This window comes from Nycticebus coucang, chromosome 15, assembly GCF_027406575.1.
Source record: "Nycticebus coucang isolate mNycCou1 chromosome 15, mNycCou1.pri, whole genome shotgun sequence".
In the NCBI taxonomy this organism is placed as follows: Eukaryota; Metazoa; Chordata; class Mammalia; order Primates; family Lorisidae; genus Nycticebus; species Nycticebus coucang.
Window position 1 is genome coordinate 76,157,988 of NC_069794.1, and position 21,854 is coordinate 76,179,841.

General features: G+C 34.6%; 1 protein-coding gene across 1 annotated transcript in view; it reads right to left on the bottom strand.

Moving 5' to 3' along the window:
- The window catches only part of LOC128566496 (phospholipid-transporting ATPase IB-like), a 372,171-nt gene that overhangs the window by 44,744 nt on the left and 305,573 nt on the right, over positions 1 to 21,854 (bottom strand). The window contains exon 29 of the mRNA XM_053563334.1: positions 5,744 to 5,805. Within this exon, the coding sequence (XP_053419309.1) occupies positions 5,744 to 5,805 (62 nt within the window). The remainder of the gene's footprint in view (positions 1 to 5,743; positions 5,806 to 21,854) is intronic.

The following is a 21,854-nucleotide window of genomic DNA, read 5'->3' on the forward strand; positions in this document are numbered from 1 at the left end:
TCAAAGTGCTGAAGGTAAAAACCTTAATCCTAGAATATTATAGCCTGAAAAAACATCCTTCAAACATGAAGGAGAAATAAAGATTTTCTGAGACAAACAAAAGCTGAGGGATTTCATCAACACTAGATTTTTCCTACAAGAAATGCTAAAAGAAGTTCTTCGATCTAAAGAAAAAAGGATGTTAATGAATAATAAGAAATCATCTGGAGGGACACAGCCAGCTGGTAACAGCATGTCCACAAATGTAGAATTTTCTACTGTTGTAAGAATATTCCACTGTTGCAGTGCATAAACCACTTATATCTTGAGTAAGAAGACTAAACGAACCTATCAAAAATATAATAATGATAATAAGGGTGAGTACATTGGGTACTTTTTTTTCCATTCTTGAGACACTTTACTAAGAAGAATATGAACCAAGTGTATGGTGCCCCATGATCATACAAATGTACACAGCTATGATTTAATAAAAAAAATATATATATATAATAATGACAATAACTTTTTGGAAGTTAGATGGTATAAAATGATATGAATGGAAATAACAAAAAGTTAGAAAGGGGGTGTGAAATTAAAGGGAAGAATTTCTATTAGATCTCTCTTTACTTGTTTGTAAGCAGAGTTGTCATATGTTTAAAATAATCAGTTATAAAATGTTTTTTGCAAGCCTTATAGTAACCTCAAATAAAAAAACATGGAACAGATACACAAAAAATAAAAATCAAGAAATTAAAACACACTACCAGAGAAAATCACTTTTAAAAGGAAGACAAAACAGTACTCAGAAAGTAAAAAAAAACAACCAGAAATTAAATAATAACACAGCAGTGATAAGTCCTTACTTTCTCAATAATAATGTCAAATGTGAATGGACTCAAATTTCCAACCAAAGGTCAGAAAGTGGTGGAATTAATTAAAAAACAAGAGTCAACCATAGGTTTTCTGCAAGAAGCATGCTTCATCTATAAAGAAATAGAGTGATTGAAAATAAAGTAATGGAAAAAGGTAACCAAAAAAGAGCAGGAAAAGTTACACTTTTATCAGATAAAATTATTTCAAGACAAAAGGGTGATTAAATACTGCTAAGGAGGTCAATTCAGCAAAAAGATCTAACAATTCTAAATACATGTATATATGTACCTAACTTTGGAGCACCCAGATACATGAGGCAAATATTATCAAAGATAAAGAGAGAGAGACCCCAACACAATAGTTTCTGGAGACTTCAACACTCCATTTTCAGCATTGGACAGATCATCAGACAGAAATAAAGAAACTTCAAGCTTAACCTGCACTATGGACCCCAAATGGACTTGATAGATATTTATAGAACATTTCATCCGATAGCTGCAGAATACAGGTTCTCCTCCTCAGCTCATAGATCATTCTCAACTATAAACCCATTTTAGGCCACAAACAAAACTTAAAACATTTTTAAAAATTAAAATTATAACAGGCAGTTTTTTTCTGACCACAATGGAATAAAACAGAAATCAATAACAAGAGAAACAATGAAAAATATATAAACATAAAGAGATTAAACAATATACTTCTGAAAGACCAGTGGATAATAAATATTAAGAGTGAAATTAAAAAATTTCTTCAGACAAATGAAAATAAGAACACAGCAAATCAAAATATATGAGATATAGCAAAGCAATAATAACAGGAAAGTTAAATGTCTACATCAACGAAGTAGAAAAGCTTCAAAAAAAAATAACCTAATGATGCACATCAATGAATAGAAACACAAGAACAAATCAAACCCCAAAATAGTAGAAGAGAAATAATAAAGATCAAATCATAAATAAAATTGAAGCAAAAAAATACAAAAGATCAATGAAACAAAAGTTGTTTTTTTACAAGATAAACAAAATTGACACACCTTTAGCCAGGCTAAGAAGAAAAGAGACAATTGAAATAACTAAAATCAGAGTTAAAAAAGGAGACATTACAATTGATACTGCAGAAATGCAAAAGCTCATTAGAGACTACTATAAGTAACTATATGTTAATAAATTGGAAAACCTAGAAGAAATGGACAAGTCCCTAGACACATATAGCCTTCCAAGGTTGAAGTAGGAAGAAATCCAAAACCCAAATTTACCATTAATAAGTGATGAGATAGAAGCAATAATAAAAAACCTCCCATCAAAGAAAAGGCTAGGATCTAATGGCTTCTCCTTCTACCAAGCACTCAAATAACTAATATCAATAACTATCTGTAAAAATTGAGGAGGAGGGGATAGCTCCAAACTCATTTTATAAGTCCTGTATCAGCCCGATAAAAAGCAGACGAAAACACAGCAAAAAAAGAAAACCATAGTACATGATCTCTGATGAATATAGATACAAAAATACTCAACAAAATAGTAGGTGTCCCGCAAAATAGTAAATTAAATTCATCAATAGGCTAGAAAGATTATTTATCATGACCAAGTGGGATTCACCCACTAGGATACAAGGATAGTTCAACACACACAAATCAATCAATGCAATACATCATATCAACAGCATGAAAGATGAAAACTATATGATCATTTCAATTGATGCTAAAAAAGCATACAATAAAATTCAACATCCCTTCATGATAAAAACTCTCCAAAAACTAGGTATCTAGCACGACAGATGCCATATGTGACAGGCCCAGAGCAATTGTCATATTGAATGGGAAAAAACAGAAAGCCTTTCCTCTATGATCTGGAACAAGACAAGGATGCCTACTTTCACTACTGTTATTCAACATAGTACTGGAAGTTCCAGCTTGAGCAACTGGACAAGACAGAGAAACAAAGGGCATCTGAATTGGAAAAGAAAAAGTTAAATTATCCTTGTTGGTAGACAATATGACCTTATATCTAGAGAAACCTAAAGACTCAGTAGAGCTGATAAATTCAATAAAATGCGGGATACAAAATCAACACACAAAAACCAATAGCCATTCTATATATCAACAGTAAAGAATCTGAGAAAGAAACCAAGAAAGTAATTCCATTTACAATAGCTACAAATAAAATAAAATACCTCAGAATAAACTTAACCAAAGAAATAAAAGATATCTGTAATAAAAACCAAAATCATTGATGAAATATTGATGAAACAAATTGAAGAGGACACATATACAAAAAACGGAAAGATATTCCATGCTCATGTATTCAAAGAATCAATATTGTTAAAATGTTCATATTATCCAAAGAAATGTACAGATTCAATGAAATCTTCATCAAAATACCAAAGATATTCTTCACACAAATAGAAAAAATAATCCAGAAATTATATGGAACTACAAAAGATCCACAACAGCCAAAGCCATCCTGAGCAAAAAGAATAAACCTGGAGCAATCACATTACCTAACTTCAAATTATCCTATAGAGCTGTAGTAACCAAAATAGCATGGTACTGGCGTAAGTACAGAAACATAGACCAATGGGATAGAATAGAGAATCCAGAAATGAATCCACAGATCTGTAGTATACTTACCTTTGACAAAGGTGCCAAGAATAAACAATGGAGAAAGGACAGATTCTTCAATAAATTGTGTGGGACAACTGGTACCCATATGCAGAAGACTGAAACCAAGCCCTCATCTCTTGCTAAATACATAAATCAAATCAAAATAGATTAAAAGCGTAAATGTGAGACCTGAAATTATGGAATTACTAAAAGAAAACATTTAGGAAAATGCTTTAGAATATTGGTCTGGGAAAAGACTTCTTTAGTAATTTCCCCAAAGCACAGGCAACCAAAGCAAAATTGGATCATATCAAGCTAAAAAGTTTCTGCACCGCAAAGGGAACAATCAAAAAGGGAAGAGAAAACCCACTTAATGGGAGAAAATAGTGGCAAATAACCATCTGAGGTAGAATACAGAGGAGTTCCAATAACTCAACAGGAAAAAAATCAAATGATTCAATTAAAGATGGGCAAGGCATCTGAAAAGACATTTCTTAAAAGATGACATACAAATTGCCTACAGTATAGGAAAAATTCTCAACTTCATCAGTTATCAGAAAAATGTAAATGAAAACTACAGTGAGAAATCATCTGACTCTAGTTAAAATGGCTTTTATCAAAAAGATAGGAAATAAAGGATGCTGGCAAGTATATGGAGAAAGGGCAACTCTTGTACACTCTTGGTGGGAATGTAAATTTATGGAACCACTATGGAGAACAGTATGGAGGTTCTTCAAAAAACTGAAAATAGAACTATTCTATGATCCAGCAATCTCACTGTCAGTGAGAGGAAGTCAGTTCATTGAAAAGATATTTTCATTCCCATGTTTTTTGTACCATTCTTCACCATAGCCAAGATGTGGAATCAACCTAAGTGTTTATGAATGGATGAAGCAATAAAAGAAAGTGTGATACCAACAGACAACAACGTATTACATAACCACAAAAAGAAATATTATCCTGCCATTTGAAACAACATAGAAGGAACTCGAGAATATTATGTCAAGTGAAATAAGCCAAGCACAGAAAGACAAATCTCACATGTTCTCACTCGGATGCAGGAGCTAAATATTAAAAAAAAAAAATTTAATCTCACAGAGACAGTCAGCAGAATGAGGGTTACTAGAGGCTGAGAAGGGTAGCAGAGAGGGAGAACATCAAGTGGAGATGGTTTCTGGGTACAGAAATGTAGTTAGATACAATGAACAATATTAGATAACATGACGAAATTATTATAATTAACAATAATTTAGGATACACTTTAAAATAACTAAAAGAGTGGAATTGGAATATTCCTAGCACAAAGAATTCCCAATAATCCTATTTGATTAATTCCCATTGCATGCTTGTATCAAAACACCACTTGTACCCTCTGAAGACATGCAACTATTAATATGTATCCATAATAATTAAAAAGAAAAAATGAATATGCATAATGTGTATTGGAAAGGCAAAAATGTCATGAAAAGTGAACATGTGGATCTGGAAAAATATTTTATAATAAATATGAGAAAAAAGAATATCCTTAATATACAAATAATTACTATTAATCAAAAAGAAAAACACAACTCAATAGAAAAATTGGTGAGGAAAATCAAGTCATTCACAGAAAATGAAATGGAAATGATTTTTAATTTTATGCAAATATGCTCAACCTGAAAGCAACACTGTATTAGGATATAATTTCACCTATTGAATCAAAAAGTGTGTTAAGATCACTGCCCATAGATGCTTGGGGAAACTGACCTTATAATCAGTAAATTTGTGCCACCTCTTTGGAGAAATATTTGACAATGTCTTTCAAAATTCACAGTGCCCACTGATCCAGCAAATTACACTTACAGAAATTTATACTACAGATAAATCTATTCATGCATAGAAAGAATATCTTTGTAGCACTGTTCATAATGGCAAGGATCCCAAAACAACTTTAATGTCTTCTAACTGGAGATTGGTTAAATAAATATTGGTGACACAAGCAGCCCTGAAAGGATGAGATAGATATTTATAAACTTATTTACAACTATCACTTTGTAGTGAAAAACATTCCCCTACTTGAAACAAAAAATAGGGGAAGTGGGTAATATATATTTGTATGTTTCTATAATTTTTACATTTCACATTTCTAGAAATATATACATACATATGCACAATCATTATACTATCTTCTTCTTGGGAAAGGTTTTGAAGTGTGAGAAAGACTAAAAACCCATGGATGCTGTCCTATAATTCCTTATTTTTTGTACTAAAAACTAGAATAAGTGATTTAATGCATATAGATGATCTTACCGTATAAATAAAATTTCCAAGAAACAAATAGTCTGTAGTGTAACCACATCGTGAGACAACATCTGAAAAGTCAAAAAGTAATTTTTTATCTTTATAGAGCTCCAAATCATAGACTTCAAATTTATTTTTACCATAAGAAACCATATTGGACATAAAAAATATCTATTCTTTATTGGTCATATTTCTAAATTTCTCTGACAATGACAACAATGCTTCTTTTCTCTATCAAAATTGTAACATTTTTTTCTACCTCTTACTCTCTATAAAGATATATTAAGTAACAAATGAATCAATACATCACAAAGAGTACATGAATGTAATTATTAAACCTAGTTTTATACCCACCTGAAATGGCTCCTACAACCTATACATTGAAAGTCCAAATAGTCCAACGAGTAATACTAAGTAAAAAGACTGGGATTTTAACAATTTTTTCATCATATTTTTGATTATTTATTTTCTAGGATTACTAAAATAATAAGCCTAATAGATCACTTGAAATTATATAATTTCATAATTCTCTTCAACTATTGCTAAATCTGTTATAAAATTTATAAATTTCATCCTATATGAAAGATCAATATGATCTATCTCAAGATTATGGTGATTTATTCATATCTTCTTTACACTTTTATTTTATTTATTTTTTGTGTGTGTGTGGTTTTTGGCCAGGGCTAGGTTTGAACCCACCACCTCTGGCATATGGGACCGGCACCCTACTCCTTGAGCTACAGGTGCCACCCTTCTTTACACTTTTAAAAAGATCTCAAACATATGTTAGTGGTCTCTGATCCTGTTTTATATGGGAATGTTGGAGTGCAATTCTTGACCCTAATGCTGATTCAGATAGTATACTCAGGTACTTGACGCTTGTTTATTCTGTTTTCTCCTGAATTAAAACCCACTAAAGCTTATAGCTTCTTCTAAAACTACATGAAAGTTATGGCATTTGATTGAAGGAAACTACAGTTAAATCTTGGGTCTGGTTAGCCAGCTGGGAAAGTGACTATGATAGTCTGGATTGTGTATTGACCTGAACTTTGTGCATTTTATTAGAGTAGGACAATAGTATAGATAAGAGCAATATTGTAATTGACTAGAAAAGGGAAGAAAATTACTATATAGGAAGGTGATATTGGGTTATATTGTCCAGATAAGTATTCACAAAGGCGACAAAGCTGCTTTGGGACAGAAAGAAAACTTCTAGTATAAGCATGGTAGTGTGAGGCAGAAATTCCTTTCCTTCTAATTATACATAGTACAAAATCAACAATGCAAAACAGAGAAAAAATCCACAAATTCCATGTCAGGGAAACAAAGAGAAAAAAAAATCTCCACATTCAGAAGCTAATGAGGGCTTCCAAGCAATTATGGTGAGCACAGAAGCTGTGCTCAGGAAGTGCTAGTAAAAGTAAATATCAAACTGGCCTACAGAACAGATCTCAAAAAATATCAGCAAAATAAGTAAATATCAAACTGGCCTACAGAACAGATCTCAAAAAATATCAGCAAAAGTCCCCTTTTTTTCCCCTTTGAGACAGAGTCCTACTCTGTTGCCCTGGGTAGTGCTAGGGTGTCATAGCTCACAGCAACTTCAAACCCTTGAGCTCAAGCAATCCTCTTGCATCAGCTTCCTTGAGTACCTGACATTACAGGTACTCACCACAATCCTGGGCAACATTTTTCTATTTTAGTAGAGACAGGGTCTTGCTCTTGCTAAAGCTGTGCAAGCAATCCACCCACCTCAGCCTCCCAGAGTGCTAGGATTACAGATGTAAGTTAACATGCCAGGCCAGCAAAAGTACTTTTCTTAAAAACACCTTTTTTTAAATAGCTGGGACAGTTGACCCTTGAGCTACATAGGTTTGAACCATGCAGGTCCATGTTTATGAGGATTTTCTTCCAGCTCTGCCACACCTCAGACAGTAATACCAAACCCTCTTTCTCCTCCTCCTCCTTGGACTCCTCAACATAAAGACAATAAGGATAAAGACATTATGATGCTCCAGTTTCACTTATTGAATAGAAATATATTTTCTCTTCCTTATGATTTTTTTCATAGTATTTTCTTTTCTTTAGCTTACTTTATTGTAAGAACATAGTGTATAATATACACATATACAAAATATGTGTTGATCAACTGTTATGTTATTGGCAAAGCTTCTGGTCAGCAGTAGAATGTGAATTGTTAAGTTCTTGGGAAGTCAAAAGTTATATTCAGATATTTGACAGCACAAAGGTTAGCACCCCTAACCCTTGCATTGTTTAAGGGTCAACCATAAGTCCATGAAGAACAATATAAAGGAAATAGGCACAGCACCCATAGGAAGAGACTATTTTATAAAAGGCAGAATGTTCTATTCTATTTCATTATTTGTGTGATTATTATTTATTATATGTTTATGTCTTATGTATAAATTACGTTTTTAAATAGTTTGAAAGCAAATGAATAAAGAGCAGCAAAATTTACTAGATGAAAAATACAAGGGAATAATGCGACAAAATACCATTTATTAGAAATGATTGAAGAAGCTGAAACAAACAGACTTATTGAGAGAATTTGATATGTTTAACTGTAGAATTAAGACTAAAAAAGAAAAAAAGCCAAATGTGCTAGAATGATCAGTCTGGATATAGTTATATACCTATACAATGTGCAAATAATGGACTTTGCTATAGTACAGGTGCCATAGATGAGAAGCAGAGTAAGTTTTTAAGTTTATAGATGGTTCCATTTGTAATAATAACTGCAAGTCCATAAAGAAACCTTCAAAGCTAACTAATCAAGAAATGGAATTAAATGTATATTTAGAAGTATGAAGGTATGCCATTTGCAAAATAATGGAATGGTGGGGTAAAGTGAAGGAAGAAGAGAAATATGGTATTTTTATCATTATTCACATGAAAAAACAAATGAGTTTGTCTAAAGAAACAGTGTGCTGTTTATATAAACTTATAACAAACAGTTCAAACCATCCTACGTATCAGAAGACTAAACAAAAGCAAGAGAAACCAATCTCATAACTAAAGATTACAAAACTATTTTACAGCAGAAAATGCACAGTCATAAGGATGTCTGAAATAAAAGCTATTTTTAAAAGATAAATTTCAGGTTAAATCTCAAAATAAAATCAAAGTCTATGATATATATGAAACTCACTGAATAAAGTAATTCACAATGTTTGAAAAATAAAGGATGGTCAAGGAATATGTGAATTAAAAGCATGACACAAGATATTAACATTAGTTATTTCACAAAGAGATTGAGGCCAAAAAGAAGTAAACAAGACAAAGAAGGATACTTTGTAAAAAAAAAAAAAAAAAAAGAAAAGAAAGAAAAGAAAAGAAAAAGAAAAAAAACGTACAAGTTACAATGAATACATAAGAGGTTAGAAGTTTTGTTGTGACAAATAACCATTTCTAAATCACAAATTGTGATAAATATAAAGAAAAATATGATAGTAGTAGACGACCTGTACTCACCTTTCTCAGTCTATGACAGATCAAGAGACATAAATCAAGCGTGACTGGGAATTCTGCTTCCACCTATGAAGAAGTAACAGGGCTTTCCCTCCTACTATAATCAATTAGAAAATTTGGCAAAATATATAAAATACTTTTTTTCTCAGATATTGGGTAAAAGGCAGCACAGAACTTAGATCTATGAAAGAATAAAAAATAAGTGAGTCCTACCATTGCCCTTGCAATTCCAGAAGAAATTACTGGAGGCAATTTCTGGGTTACTGTGCAGGGATGGAGAACCCAAAGAGAACTCAAACTTTTTACTGAGTTAATGAGGCACATTGGACTTTAGAGTGGCCATGTGGCAGGAACCTGCAGAACAGAAGATGGAAACTATCCAAAGAATGACCTCCAGGAGTTTTCAGAGGAGTCCACATAAATCCTTAGCTGAATGCCAATCTGCTTATGAGTGCTAGAACATTCCATAAGGCCAGCAAAGAGCAACTACCATGGAAAAATACATTACCATAGAACTGCAACCTGAAAAATTGTGAGATCAGATATAGAGCTAGGAATTGCTCAAATTTCATAAGCCAAAGGGAAAAGACTTTGTTTAATATACAAAGTATACAGTAGAGACCCCAAAGGGGATAGCCTTATTAAAGGAAATAAATTTGTCCTAAAGAATAGACCAGAGTCAATTTTAAAAAGAAAAAAAAATTTTTTCTTTTAAAAAGAAAAGAAAAAAAAGATTAGAAGGGATCAAATTTGTCATAGGCAACTTTCTTACTTGCCAAAACAAAGTCTTATTGTTCACATGTATACAACAAAACTATTCATAATATCCAGACTCCATTATAAAGTTAACATGCAAAATGCAAAAAATTTGATCCATAACCAAGAGAAAATTGTGAATAGAAGCCAACCAAGAAATAATATAATTGTTAGAATCTGCAGAAATCTTTAAGGTAAATACTATAAACATGCTAATGAATTTGAGTAAAAATATGAACATAAAAGTGAAAAATGAAAAATATGAAAAATAACCAAATAGAATTTATATAGAGAAAAAATATTAACATGTACAAATGTCCTTGAATTGTGCTTAACTGCAAAGACTTTGCTAAATAAAACATCAGTGAACTTAAAAACATGGCAAAAGAAACTAAAAATGACCAAAAAGAGACCAAAGATAGTATAAATAAACAGATATGGAAAATATCAAGGTTCTAACACATGTATAATGGGAGTCACAGAAGCAGAGAAAAAGAGGGAGACAAAAGAAATAATTAGTAAGAATTTGGTGAAAATTATAAAACAACAGATCCAAGAACTTTGAACACATTTAGGAAGAATAAACAAACAAAACCATACTCCAGCACATCAAACCAGTTGCTGAAACTAAGTGATAAAGAGAAAAATGTTTAAACCCCAAAGAGATAGAATACACACTACATAAAGAGGAAAAATATAAGAAAGATCATAGACTTATCAAAAAAATATTGTAAACCAAAAAATAATGAACTGACATTTTTAAAACATCAAAGAAAATGAACTATAAAACTAAAATTCTATATTGGACAAAAATGTGTTCTCACATTTAAAGGGAAAATAAAGACTTTTTGGGAAAAAATCTTCAAAAGTATTTGCTCTAAATTTAAGAAGAATGTAAAATTAATTTAAATGCCTGTGTTAGAAAAGAAGACATCTATAAGATCAATGACCTAATCTTCCAAAAACTGGGAAAAAGAAGATCAAATTAAACCTCAATTAAGTAGAAAGGAAGGACATGATAAAAGTAGAAATGAATAAATAGAAAACAGTCAAACAGTATATAAAATCAAAGTCAAAGTTACCACTGTCAGAAATGAAAGAGAGAATATTAGAAGTTAATGGTATAGATCTCACAAATAAAGAGAGAATGTCACAAACACATTTATGGAAATGAATTTGGATAAAACTTGGATAAAAATAATAAATTTTTTGAAAGGTGAAAATTAATAGAATGATTCAAGAAAAATCCAAATGTTCCTATATCTATTAAAGAACTTATACAGTATTTATGATTGAAAACTTTCTCACAAAGAAAGATTGTGAACTTTCTCTATGTCCAGTTGGTTTTATCAGTAAATTCTGTCATATATTTATCAAAGAAACAATTTTAATACTATGCAATTATTTATATAAAACAGAAGTATATAGGATAAAATCCTATATGTCTCAGTGTCTAAAAGAGAAAAGCCATTTTGCAGAGAGCAGCTTCTGTGTTTGACAGGCACTGTTCTGTAGAGGCCAGGCTGAACTCACACAAACAAAGCTGTTAAGCCTGATTGCTTTTGGGCATAACAACCGGGTGTCAGAGTATGCAGGTACCATTAAGCCCAATGCCTTGAAGATAATACTTCAGAACTGGTGACACGGTCAGACCAAGGCATGGAAAAACATGCATCTGATAAGCTAATGGTACCTCCGGGCTGTGCTCTGTTTAAATAAGAAGTTTATGCATCTCCAGATGGTATGAGACATTTTGAGACTATAGAGATATTCATCAGTTCCCCTAAGAAGAACAGATGTTTATGGGTCAGGAAAGACGTAAGAAGTCTTAGGTCAGTTGTACGTAGGATGTAGAAGAAAGAGTATTAGTTAATCAGTAGACTAGCAGGTTCCAAGAAAATATTTATGATGTTTTGTGATGTATTTTTTGTCTTTTGAAAAAGATTATAGTTTAACAGAGTGTATGTGACCAGCTGGCTATTTAAGCCAGCAGAAAATAAAGTTTGTCACTAATTGCCACTCAGAGCATGTGGTCATTCCTTGCTTCATACCATTTCAATAATGGGCTCTACATCTGCACTGCTGACCACTCAAGAAGCCCTCACACAATAGAAGTAGAAAACACTTCCCAACTCAATTTCATAAGCAGGTACTATACAATGCTTATTCAAAATCCAGATAAAGAATATTACAGAAAAAGTGAGACTAATGTCCATTGTGAACATAGACATAAAAAACCTTAGCAAAATTTCACCAAATCAAATCTAGCAGCATATAAAAAGGATAAAATATCATGACAATTAGGGGATTACTTTAAGAATACAATGTTGGTTTAATATTCAAAATTCAATCAATACAATTCATCGTATTAGCAGAATAAAGAAGAAAAATGGGATCGTCTTAATAGATTTATGTAAAATCATTTGATCAAACCCAAAATTGATTAATCATCAACAACTTCAGCAAACTAGAAATAAATAAAAACTTTTTCAATATAATAATGGGCATCTATGAAAGAGCTGACATTGTAATTAATGGTAACAGGGTGAATTCCTTCCTCATAACATTATGAAATGTGCAACCACGTCCATATTCAGTACTACTTAACATTATAAATAGATGTCCTACCTGTGCATTAATGAAGAAAAAATAAATAGAAGGCATATACACTGGGGAGGAAGAAATAAATCTTTTTTTATTCACAGATCATATATGTAGAAAATCCTAAGAACACACAAAAAAAATAGCTACTATAATAATTAATGAATTTAGGAAAGTCACAGGATAACAAGGTAATTATAAAACTAAATTTTATATCTATATGGTAACATGGAAACTTTGGAAAATAAAATTTTAAATGTGATTTACAGTAGCATCCAAAATTTGAATACTGATGGACAAATTTAACAAACGATGTGCAAGGAAAACTAAAGAAAATTCAAATAATTAGAGCAATAAGTATGTTCATGGACTGGAAGACTTAGCAGTGTTAAGATGTCAATTCTCCAATTCTCCACAAGTTAATCTCTAGATTAAATGCAATGCCAATCCAAATCCCAGCATGTTTTTAGAATGTGAAAAGTTGGGGGGGGGGCGGAGACAAGATGGCTGACTGAAGCCAGCTTTCCACAGAGGCTCCCATCTAGTAGGAGAGTTACAGGACAAAAATTCAGCAAGTAACCTAGTGAATTTGAGCTGCACTAAGACACAAGGTTGAAGAACACATGTCAACCCTGCTGAGACAAGCTGCGACCACAAGGATACAAACAAAAGGTACAAAATCTATCACCAAGCGGATGTGAGTCCCCTCCCCCATGAGAATGGCTCAGAGTGCCCCACAAACAATCGGGCAGAGTTCAAAGGTCCTCCCACTACACTCCATGAGAGAGACCCTCTAAAAACTGGACCTACCTCCCCTACTAGGGTGCCACGGCGTTCTCCTGCCAGGCATAAAACTGTATAAACTGTATATAGTCTCTACCTGGAATTCTGAGCTCCCAATGCTCCCCTTCACTCACACTGAGGTCTGGAGGCCAGTCCCCAAAGAGTTCAGAGTCTTGGGTGATTTCTTGAGGGGTGTGGATGCGGCCTCAACTGCAGCTGGTCAGCGCCGGCTCCGGGGCACGGGAGTGAGGAGAGGACAGTTGGCAGAGAGGGGACCGCACCAGAGTGGCAGTTCCCTGAGGCACAGTGCGACAGCCATCCTTTGGTGACGATATGGCCAGGCATAGAATTGTGTAAAACTGTGTGTGTTCTCTGCCCGCAGCCCAGGCTCCCAGCACTCCCCGCGCTCCCCTCTGCTCTTGCTCCAGGATCTGGAGGCCTGTCCCCCCAAGAGTCCAGACTCTTGGGTGATTGCTTGAGGGGTGTAGACAGTGCTGGGCTGCAGCCAGTCGGTGCAGACTCTGGGGCATGGGAGCAGAAAGAGGATGGTTGGCCGGAAGGGAGCTACACCAGAATAGCGGTTGCCTGAGGCATAAAACAGCAGCCCACTTTTGCTAGCAATACAGCTCACTACCAAATATCCTGAAGCCACACCCATTGTCTCCCTGGGCAACCAGAGACTCAGAGTATAGGATTTGCCTGAGGCAACACCAACTTGCAAACCGGGGAAACTCCCAGGGTGGGGCTGACCCAGAGGTCCGCTTTACTGAACCTAAGATGCACCTGGCCCTCAGGGGATCGTCAGCCTATAAACAATACAAGAGCAAAAACAAGCTGATTTGGAACTCAATTCAGCTTCTCTTCTGCAGGGGAACCGCAAAGTTGTTCTGTTCTGTTCTGTCAGTAACATTAATCAGGGGCGAGACTGGACCTGAGTGAAAACCCCACAACCTTCATCCAGTGCACGAGGTTGTCAGGCCTCACCTCCTCCTACTAGAGAGAGGGCAGAGTGCAGCGGCCTGGCGACTTCCTTGTGATTCAGGCAGGTGCAAACTCCTGGAGTACCGGTTCACTACAGGCAACTGGGTCAGCCAACCGCAGGGCTATCAGTGACTGGGTGTGACAGTGGTACAAGGTGGGGAAAGAGGCAGCAACCTTCCCAGACTGATCTATTGACTGGGTGGCTCCTCCTGACACCATGCAGCACTGGAGCAAGCCACACCAGAGTAGTCACAAGACCCCTGTGATCCAATTCCAAGAGACCTCTTAAACTCTCTCACCCAAGAGAGGTGCAGACTGAGACAATTGATTTGGACCTTTTGAACTGAATCAATAACCTGAGGACAAATCAGGTGGTGCCCTGGGTGCGCGGTTGTAGGAAGGTTTGATTTTCCTTTTCCAATTGTTGCATGTGGTGGGTGAGGTGACGTAATTGCTGATATTTCTCCACAGCTGAGGCTTCAATCCAGAGTATCTTTTTCAATAGGGTGGAACAGAAACCAGCTAAAAACAAAACAGAACCACTTAGCCACACCACACCAGACAGAGCCCCAGTTTCTCAGGCCACAACACTGTACAGGCCCTCGACAAAGCCCCAGGGCAAAAAAATCAAAGGGAGGAAAACAACCATGGGTGGAATCAGCGGAAAAGCTCTGGTAACATGAATAACCAGAATAGATCAACCCCCCCCCCCAAGGAAAGATATGGCAGGCGTAATTGAAGATCCCATTCATAAACAACTGGCTGAGATGTCAGAAATCAAATTCAGAATTTGGATTGCAGACAAGATTAACAAAGTGGAATTAGGAATTCAAGGAGAAATTCAAAAGTTGTCTCAAGAATTTAACGAATTTAAAGACAAAACCCCAATGCTTAGACAAACTGAAGCAAGACTTTGCAGCCCTCAAAGATATGAAAAATACAGTAGAATCCCTCAGCAACAGAATGGAGCAAGGAGAAAAAAGGATTTCTGACATCGAAGATAAAGCCTTTGAACACTCTCAAACTCTCAAAGAGGAAGAGAAATGGAGAGCAAAAATGGATCATTCTCTCAAAGAGCTCTGGGATAATTTGAAGAAGGCGAATATCGGAATCATAGGAGTTCCAGAAACAGAAGAAGTGGTCTTGATGGGCACAGAGGCCCTTCTATATGAAATTATGAAAGAGAATTTTCCAGACATGCTTGGAGATTCTGAAATTCAGATAGCGGACAGCTTCAGAACCCCAGCATGACTCAACCCCAATAAGACATCCCCCAGGCATATCATAATTAACTTCACTAAAGTTAATTTGAAGGAGAAAATCCTCAATGCTGCCAGGAGAAAGAAAACCATTACCTTCAAAGGGAAGAATATTAGAATGACTGCAGATCTCTCTGCTGAAACTTTTCAAGCCAGAAGAGGGTGGTCACTGACTTTTAATCTCCTAAAGCAAAATAACTTTCAACCCTGGATCTTGTATCCATCTAAACTGAGTTTCATTTATGATGGAGAAATTAAATACTTTAATGACATTCATATGTTGAAGAAATTTGCCATAACCAAACCAGTTCATCAGGATATTCTCAGACCTATCCTCCATAATGACCAACCCAATCCTATACCACAAAAGTAAACTCACTCAGAAACTTCAGATCAAACTCCAATTTCCACACTGGCAAAAGGATTAAAAATAGCCACTGGATTTTTGAAAAACTCGATACCCAAAACTTCACCAGACTTATCAATATTCTCCATTAATGTGAACGGCTTAAACTGTCCTCTAACGAGGCATAGGCTAGCAGACTGGATACAAAAACTCAGGCCAGATATCTGTTGCATACAAGAATCACATCTTAACTTAAAAGACAAATACAGACTCAGGGTGAAAGGATGGTCATCCATGTTTCAGGCAAATGGTAATCAGAAAAAAGCAGGTGTTGCAATTTTATTTGCAGATACAATAGGCTTTAAACCAACAAAAGTAAGGAAGGACAAGAATAGTCACTTCATATTTGTTAAGGGTAATACTCAATATGATGAGATCTCAATTATTAATATCTATGCATCCAACCAAAATGCACCTCAATTTATAAGAAAAACTCTAACAGACATGAGCAACTTGATTTCCTCCAGCTCCATAATAGTCAGAGATTTCAACACTCCTTTGGCAGTGTTGGATCGATCCTCCAATAAGAAGCTGAGCAAAGAAATCTTAGATTTAAACCTAACCATCCAACATTTGGATTTAGCAGACATCTACAGAACATTTCATCCCAACAAAACTGAATACACATACTTCTCATCAGCCCATGGAACTTACTCCAAAATCGATCACATCTCAGGTCACAAGTCTAACCTCAGTAAATTTAAAGGAACAGAAAATACTCCATGCATCTTCAATGACCACCATGGAATAAAACTTGAGCTGAGTAACAACAGGAATCTGCATACTCATACAAAAACATGGAAGTTAAATAACTTTATGCTGAATGATAGCTGGGTCAGAAATGAGATTAAGAAAGAAAACGCCAATTTTTTGGAACAAAACAACAATGAAGACATGAACTATCAGAACAACTGGGACACCGCAAAGGCAGTTCTAAGAGGGAAATTTATAGCACTGCAAGCCTTCCTCAAGAGAACAGACATAGAGGAAGTTAACAACTTAATGAAACATCTCAAGCAACTGGAAAAGGAAGAACATTCCAACCCCAAACCCAGTAGAAGAAAAGAAATAACCAAAATTAGAGCAGAATTAAATGAAACTGAAAACAAAAGAATAATACAACAGATAATAAATCAAAAAGCTGGTTTTTTGAAAAGGTCAATAAAATAGATAAACCTTTGGCCAACCTAATCAAGAAAAAAAGAGTAAAATCTCTAATCTCATCAATCAGAAACAACAAAGAGAAATAACAACAGACTCCTCAGAAATCCAAAAAATACTTAATGAATATTCCAAGAAACTTTATTCTTAGAAATATGAAAATCTGAAGGAAATTGACATGTTCTTGGAAGCACATCACCTTCCAAGACTTGGCCAGAATCAAGTGGTAATGTTGAACAGACCCATATCAAGTTCGGAAATAGCATCAACCATACAAAACCTCCCTAAAAAGAAAAGTCCGGGACCAGATGGTTTCACGTCAGCATTCTACCAAACCTTTAAAGAGGAATTAGTACCTATATTACTCAACCTGTTCCAAAAGGTAGAAAAAGAAGGAAGACTACCCAACACGTTCTGTGAAGCAAATGTCACCCTGATGCCCAAACCAGGAAAAGACAGAACAAGAAAGGAAAATTATAGACTGATATCACTAATGAATAAGATGCCAAAATATTCAACAAGATCCTAACAAACAGAATCTAGCAAGACATCAAATAAAGTATACATCATGACCAAGTCGGTTTTATCCCAGGGTCTCAAGGCTGGTTCAATATACGTAAATCTATAAATGTAATCCAGCAAATAAACAAATTAAAAAACAAAGACCATATGTTTCTCTCAATCGGTGCAGAAAAAGCTTTTGATAATATCCAGCATCCCTTCATAATCAGAGCACTTAAAAAAATCGGTATAGAAGGGACATTTCTTAAACTGATAGAGACCATCTATAGCAAACACACAGCCAATATCATATTGAATAGAGTTCAATTGGAATCATTTCCACTCAAATCAGGAACCAGACAAGGCTGCCCATTGTCTCCATTGCTTTTTAACATTGTAATGGAAGTTTTAGCCACTGCAATTAGGGAAGAAAAGGCGATCAAGGGTATCCATATAGGGTCAGAAGAGATCAAAGTTTCGCTCTTCGCAGATGATATGATAGTATATCTGAAAAACACTAAGGACTCTACTACAAAACTCTTAGAAGTGATCAAGGAATACAGCAGCATCTTAGGTTACAAAATCAACATTCATAAATCGGTAGCCTTTATATATACCAACAACAGTCAAGTTGAAAAAACAGTTAAGGACTCCATCCTATTCACAGTAGTGCCAAAGAAGATGAAATATTTGGGAGTTTATCTAACAAAGGACGTGAAAGATCTCTATAAAGAGAACTATGAAACTCTAAGATAAGAAATAGCTGAAAATATTAACAAATGGAAAAACATACCATGCTCATGGCTGGGAAGAATCAACATTGTTAAAATGTCCATACTACCCAAAGCAATATATAATTTCAATGCAATCCCTATTAAAGCTCCACTGTCATACTTTAAAGATCTTGAAAAACAATACTTTGTTTCATATGGAATCAGAAAAAAACTCAAATAGCCAAGACATCATTCAGAAATAAAAACAAAGTAGGAGGAATTACGCTACCAGACCTCAGACTATACTACAAATCAATAGTGATCAAAACAGCATGGTATTGGCACAAAAACAGAGAAGTAGATGTCTGGAACAGAATAGAGAACCAAGAGATGAATCCAGCTACTTACCATTATTTAATCTTTGACAAGCCAATGAAAAACATTCAGTGGGGAAAAGATTCCCTATTTAACAAATGGTGCTGGGTGAACTGGCTGGCAACCTGGAAGAGTGAAACTGGACCCACACCTTTCACCATTAACTAAGATAGACTCTCACTGGATCAAGGATTTAAACTTAAGACATGAAACTATAAAAATACTAGAGGAGAGTGTTTCTTCAAGGGATTTCCTTGAAGGGAAAACCCTTGAAGAAATCAGTCTGGGCGAGTATTTTATGAGGAGGACCCTCCAGGCAATTGAAGCAGCTTCAAAAATACACTACTGGGACTTGATCAAACTAAAAAGCTTATGCACAGCCAAGAACACAGTAAGTAAAGCAAAAAAACAGCCCTCAGATTGGGAGAAGATATTTGCAGATTATGTCTCCGACAAAGGTTTAATAACCAGAATCCACAGAGAACTCAACGCATTAGCAAGAATAGAACAAGGGATCCCATCGCAGGCTGGGCAAGGGGTTTGAAGAGAAACTTCTCTGAAGAAGACAGGCATGTGGCCTTCAGACATATGAAAAAATGCTCATCATCTTTATCATCAGAGAAATGCAAATCAAAACTACTTTGAGATATCATCTAACTCCAGTGAGACTAGCCTATATCACAAAATCCCAAGACCTGAGATGTTGGCATTGATGTGGAGAAAAGGGAACACTTTTGCACTGCTTGTGGGAATGCAAATTAATACATTCCTTTTGGAAAGAGATATGGAGAACACTTAGAGATCTAAAAATAGATCTGCCCTTCAATCCTGTAATCCCTCTACTGTGCATATACCCAGAAGACCAAAAATCACATAATAACAAAGATATTTGTACCAGAATGTTTATTGCAGCCCAATTCATAATTGCTAAGTCATGGAAAAAGCCCAAGTGCCCATCGATCCACAAATGGATTAATAAATTGTGGTATATGTACACCATGGAATATTATGCAGCCTTAAAGAAAGATGGAGACTTTACCTCTTTCATGTTTACATGGATGGAGCTGGAACATATTCTTCTTAGTAAAGTATCTCAAGAATGGAAGAAAAAGTACCCAATGTACTCAGCCCTACTATGAAACTAATTTAGGGTTTTCACATGAAAGCTATAACCCAGTTACAACCTAAGAATCAGGGGAAGGGGGAAAGGGAGGAGAGGTTGGGGGGAGGTGGGTAGAGGGAAGGGGATTGGTGGGATTACAACAGCTGTGCATCTTACAAGGGTATATGTGAAACTTTGTAAACAGTCTGTGAAGCTAGTGAATGATGACCCATGATCATATCAATGTACACAGCTACAATTTAATAAAAAACAAAGAATGTGAAAATTTGATTTTGATATTTATATTAAAATTCAAAGAACATAGAATAGTCAAAACTTTTTTTTTTCAGAGTAGGTTTACATCATAGTTTCAAGATTTGAATATGAAGTGTAGTAATCAAGAAACTACAATCTAAGAATTGGCATACAGATCAATGGAACAGAAAAATAATTCCTGATACAGATTAGCACATATTCAAAGCATTGTTTTCACAAAGATAACTAAGGTAATTCCATGAAAAAAATATTCTTTTCAACAAAAGTTACTGGAGTAGTAGGACATCCATATACAAAAAAGAAACCTCCACCCTAACATCATACCATAAACAAAAGTAAACTCAAAATAAATCAAAAACCTAAATTCAACACCTAAAACTAGAAAAATCATAGAAGACAACAGTATTACGTCTCTGTAACCTGGGTATGTGTAATTATTTCTTAGGAAAAAAAACAGATTATGAAAATTGTTTATCAGTTGGACTTTTGGACTTTAAATTTAAAATTAGAAATTAAGTTTTCTGATTTTAATGTCATCAAGAAAATTGGAATTAAGCCACAGATTTAAAAAAATCATAATTTATACTTGGCAAAAGACTTGGATCCAGAAAGAACTCTTGGAACTCTATAAGAAGGCAAACAATTCAATGAAAAATGGACAAAATGTTTGACAATATGCTTTTCCAAAGGAGGTACACAAATATCAAATAATTATATGAAGAAAGAGTATTTTATTAGTCATTAAAAAAACATGAAGTTTAGTAATATCATAATGGCATGCGACATCATAAAGTATTTGTAATGAATTTATTTATATTGAATTTCTAATTTAAGATTATTTGATAAGAAACTGTTAACCATGCATTTGAAATTGTGGTCCCTGATTTACCAATATCCAAATTACAAATGGTCTCTTTATGGAATTAGCTACTGTGGCAGCAGAGCTTTTCCAAGACCTCTGTTCCCATTCCTACCTTCTTTACTATGGTAACTACCATGAGGAGATACCCATTGCCAGAAAATAGCACCTAAGCACCTCATTCTCTGAGAACTCAGAGGGTCATAAATACTGATAAGTAAATTAAAAGGGAAAATGCATTCAAAATTCTAAATAATTTTTAAATGACCAGTTAGAATATAAACTTTTTATTAACTTTCATTCACCAGAAATGTAATAACACTATAGAATTCACAGCATATTAGAATATTAAAAACAATAAAATAATTTTGAAATTATTTTCCCTATTTTTTTGCCTGTTCCTTCTTCCCTATAGCACTTGTACTAGTGATTCCCAAATTCTTTGTATGTTGGAATCTTTTGGAGAACTTCATAAACTACTAGTGCCTGTGACCTAATCATAGAGATTGTGATTCAATTAGTTTGGGGTGTGTCCAGGGCTTTGGAATTTAAAAAAAAAAGTTCAGATGATTCTAATGTACAGACAAGTTATAGAAGTTATAGGAACCATTGGATTAGAAAATGGTTATTCCTATGAAGTTCTGGGCATGTGGAAGGTGTTCACAAAATGTTACTTCTGCTCTCCCTACCCACTTTCTTTCAAAATTTTCTATTTTTAAATTGATTAATAAAAATTGTATGAATACGTATATATACACCAAGTCAAACATATTCTGAAATATGTGGAACACTGTGGAAAGCTTAGCTTGAGCTAATTAACATATGCATTGCCTTACAGTTATCATTTTTTTCCTGCGA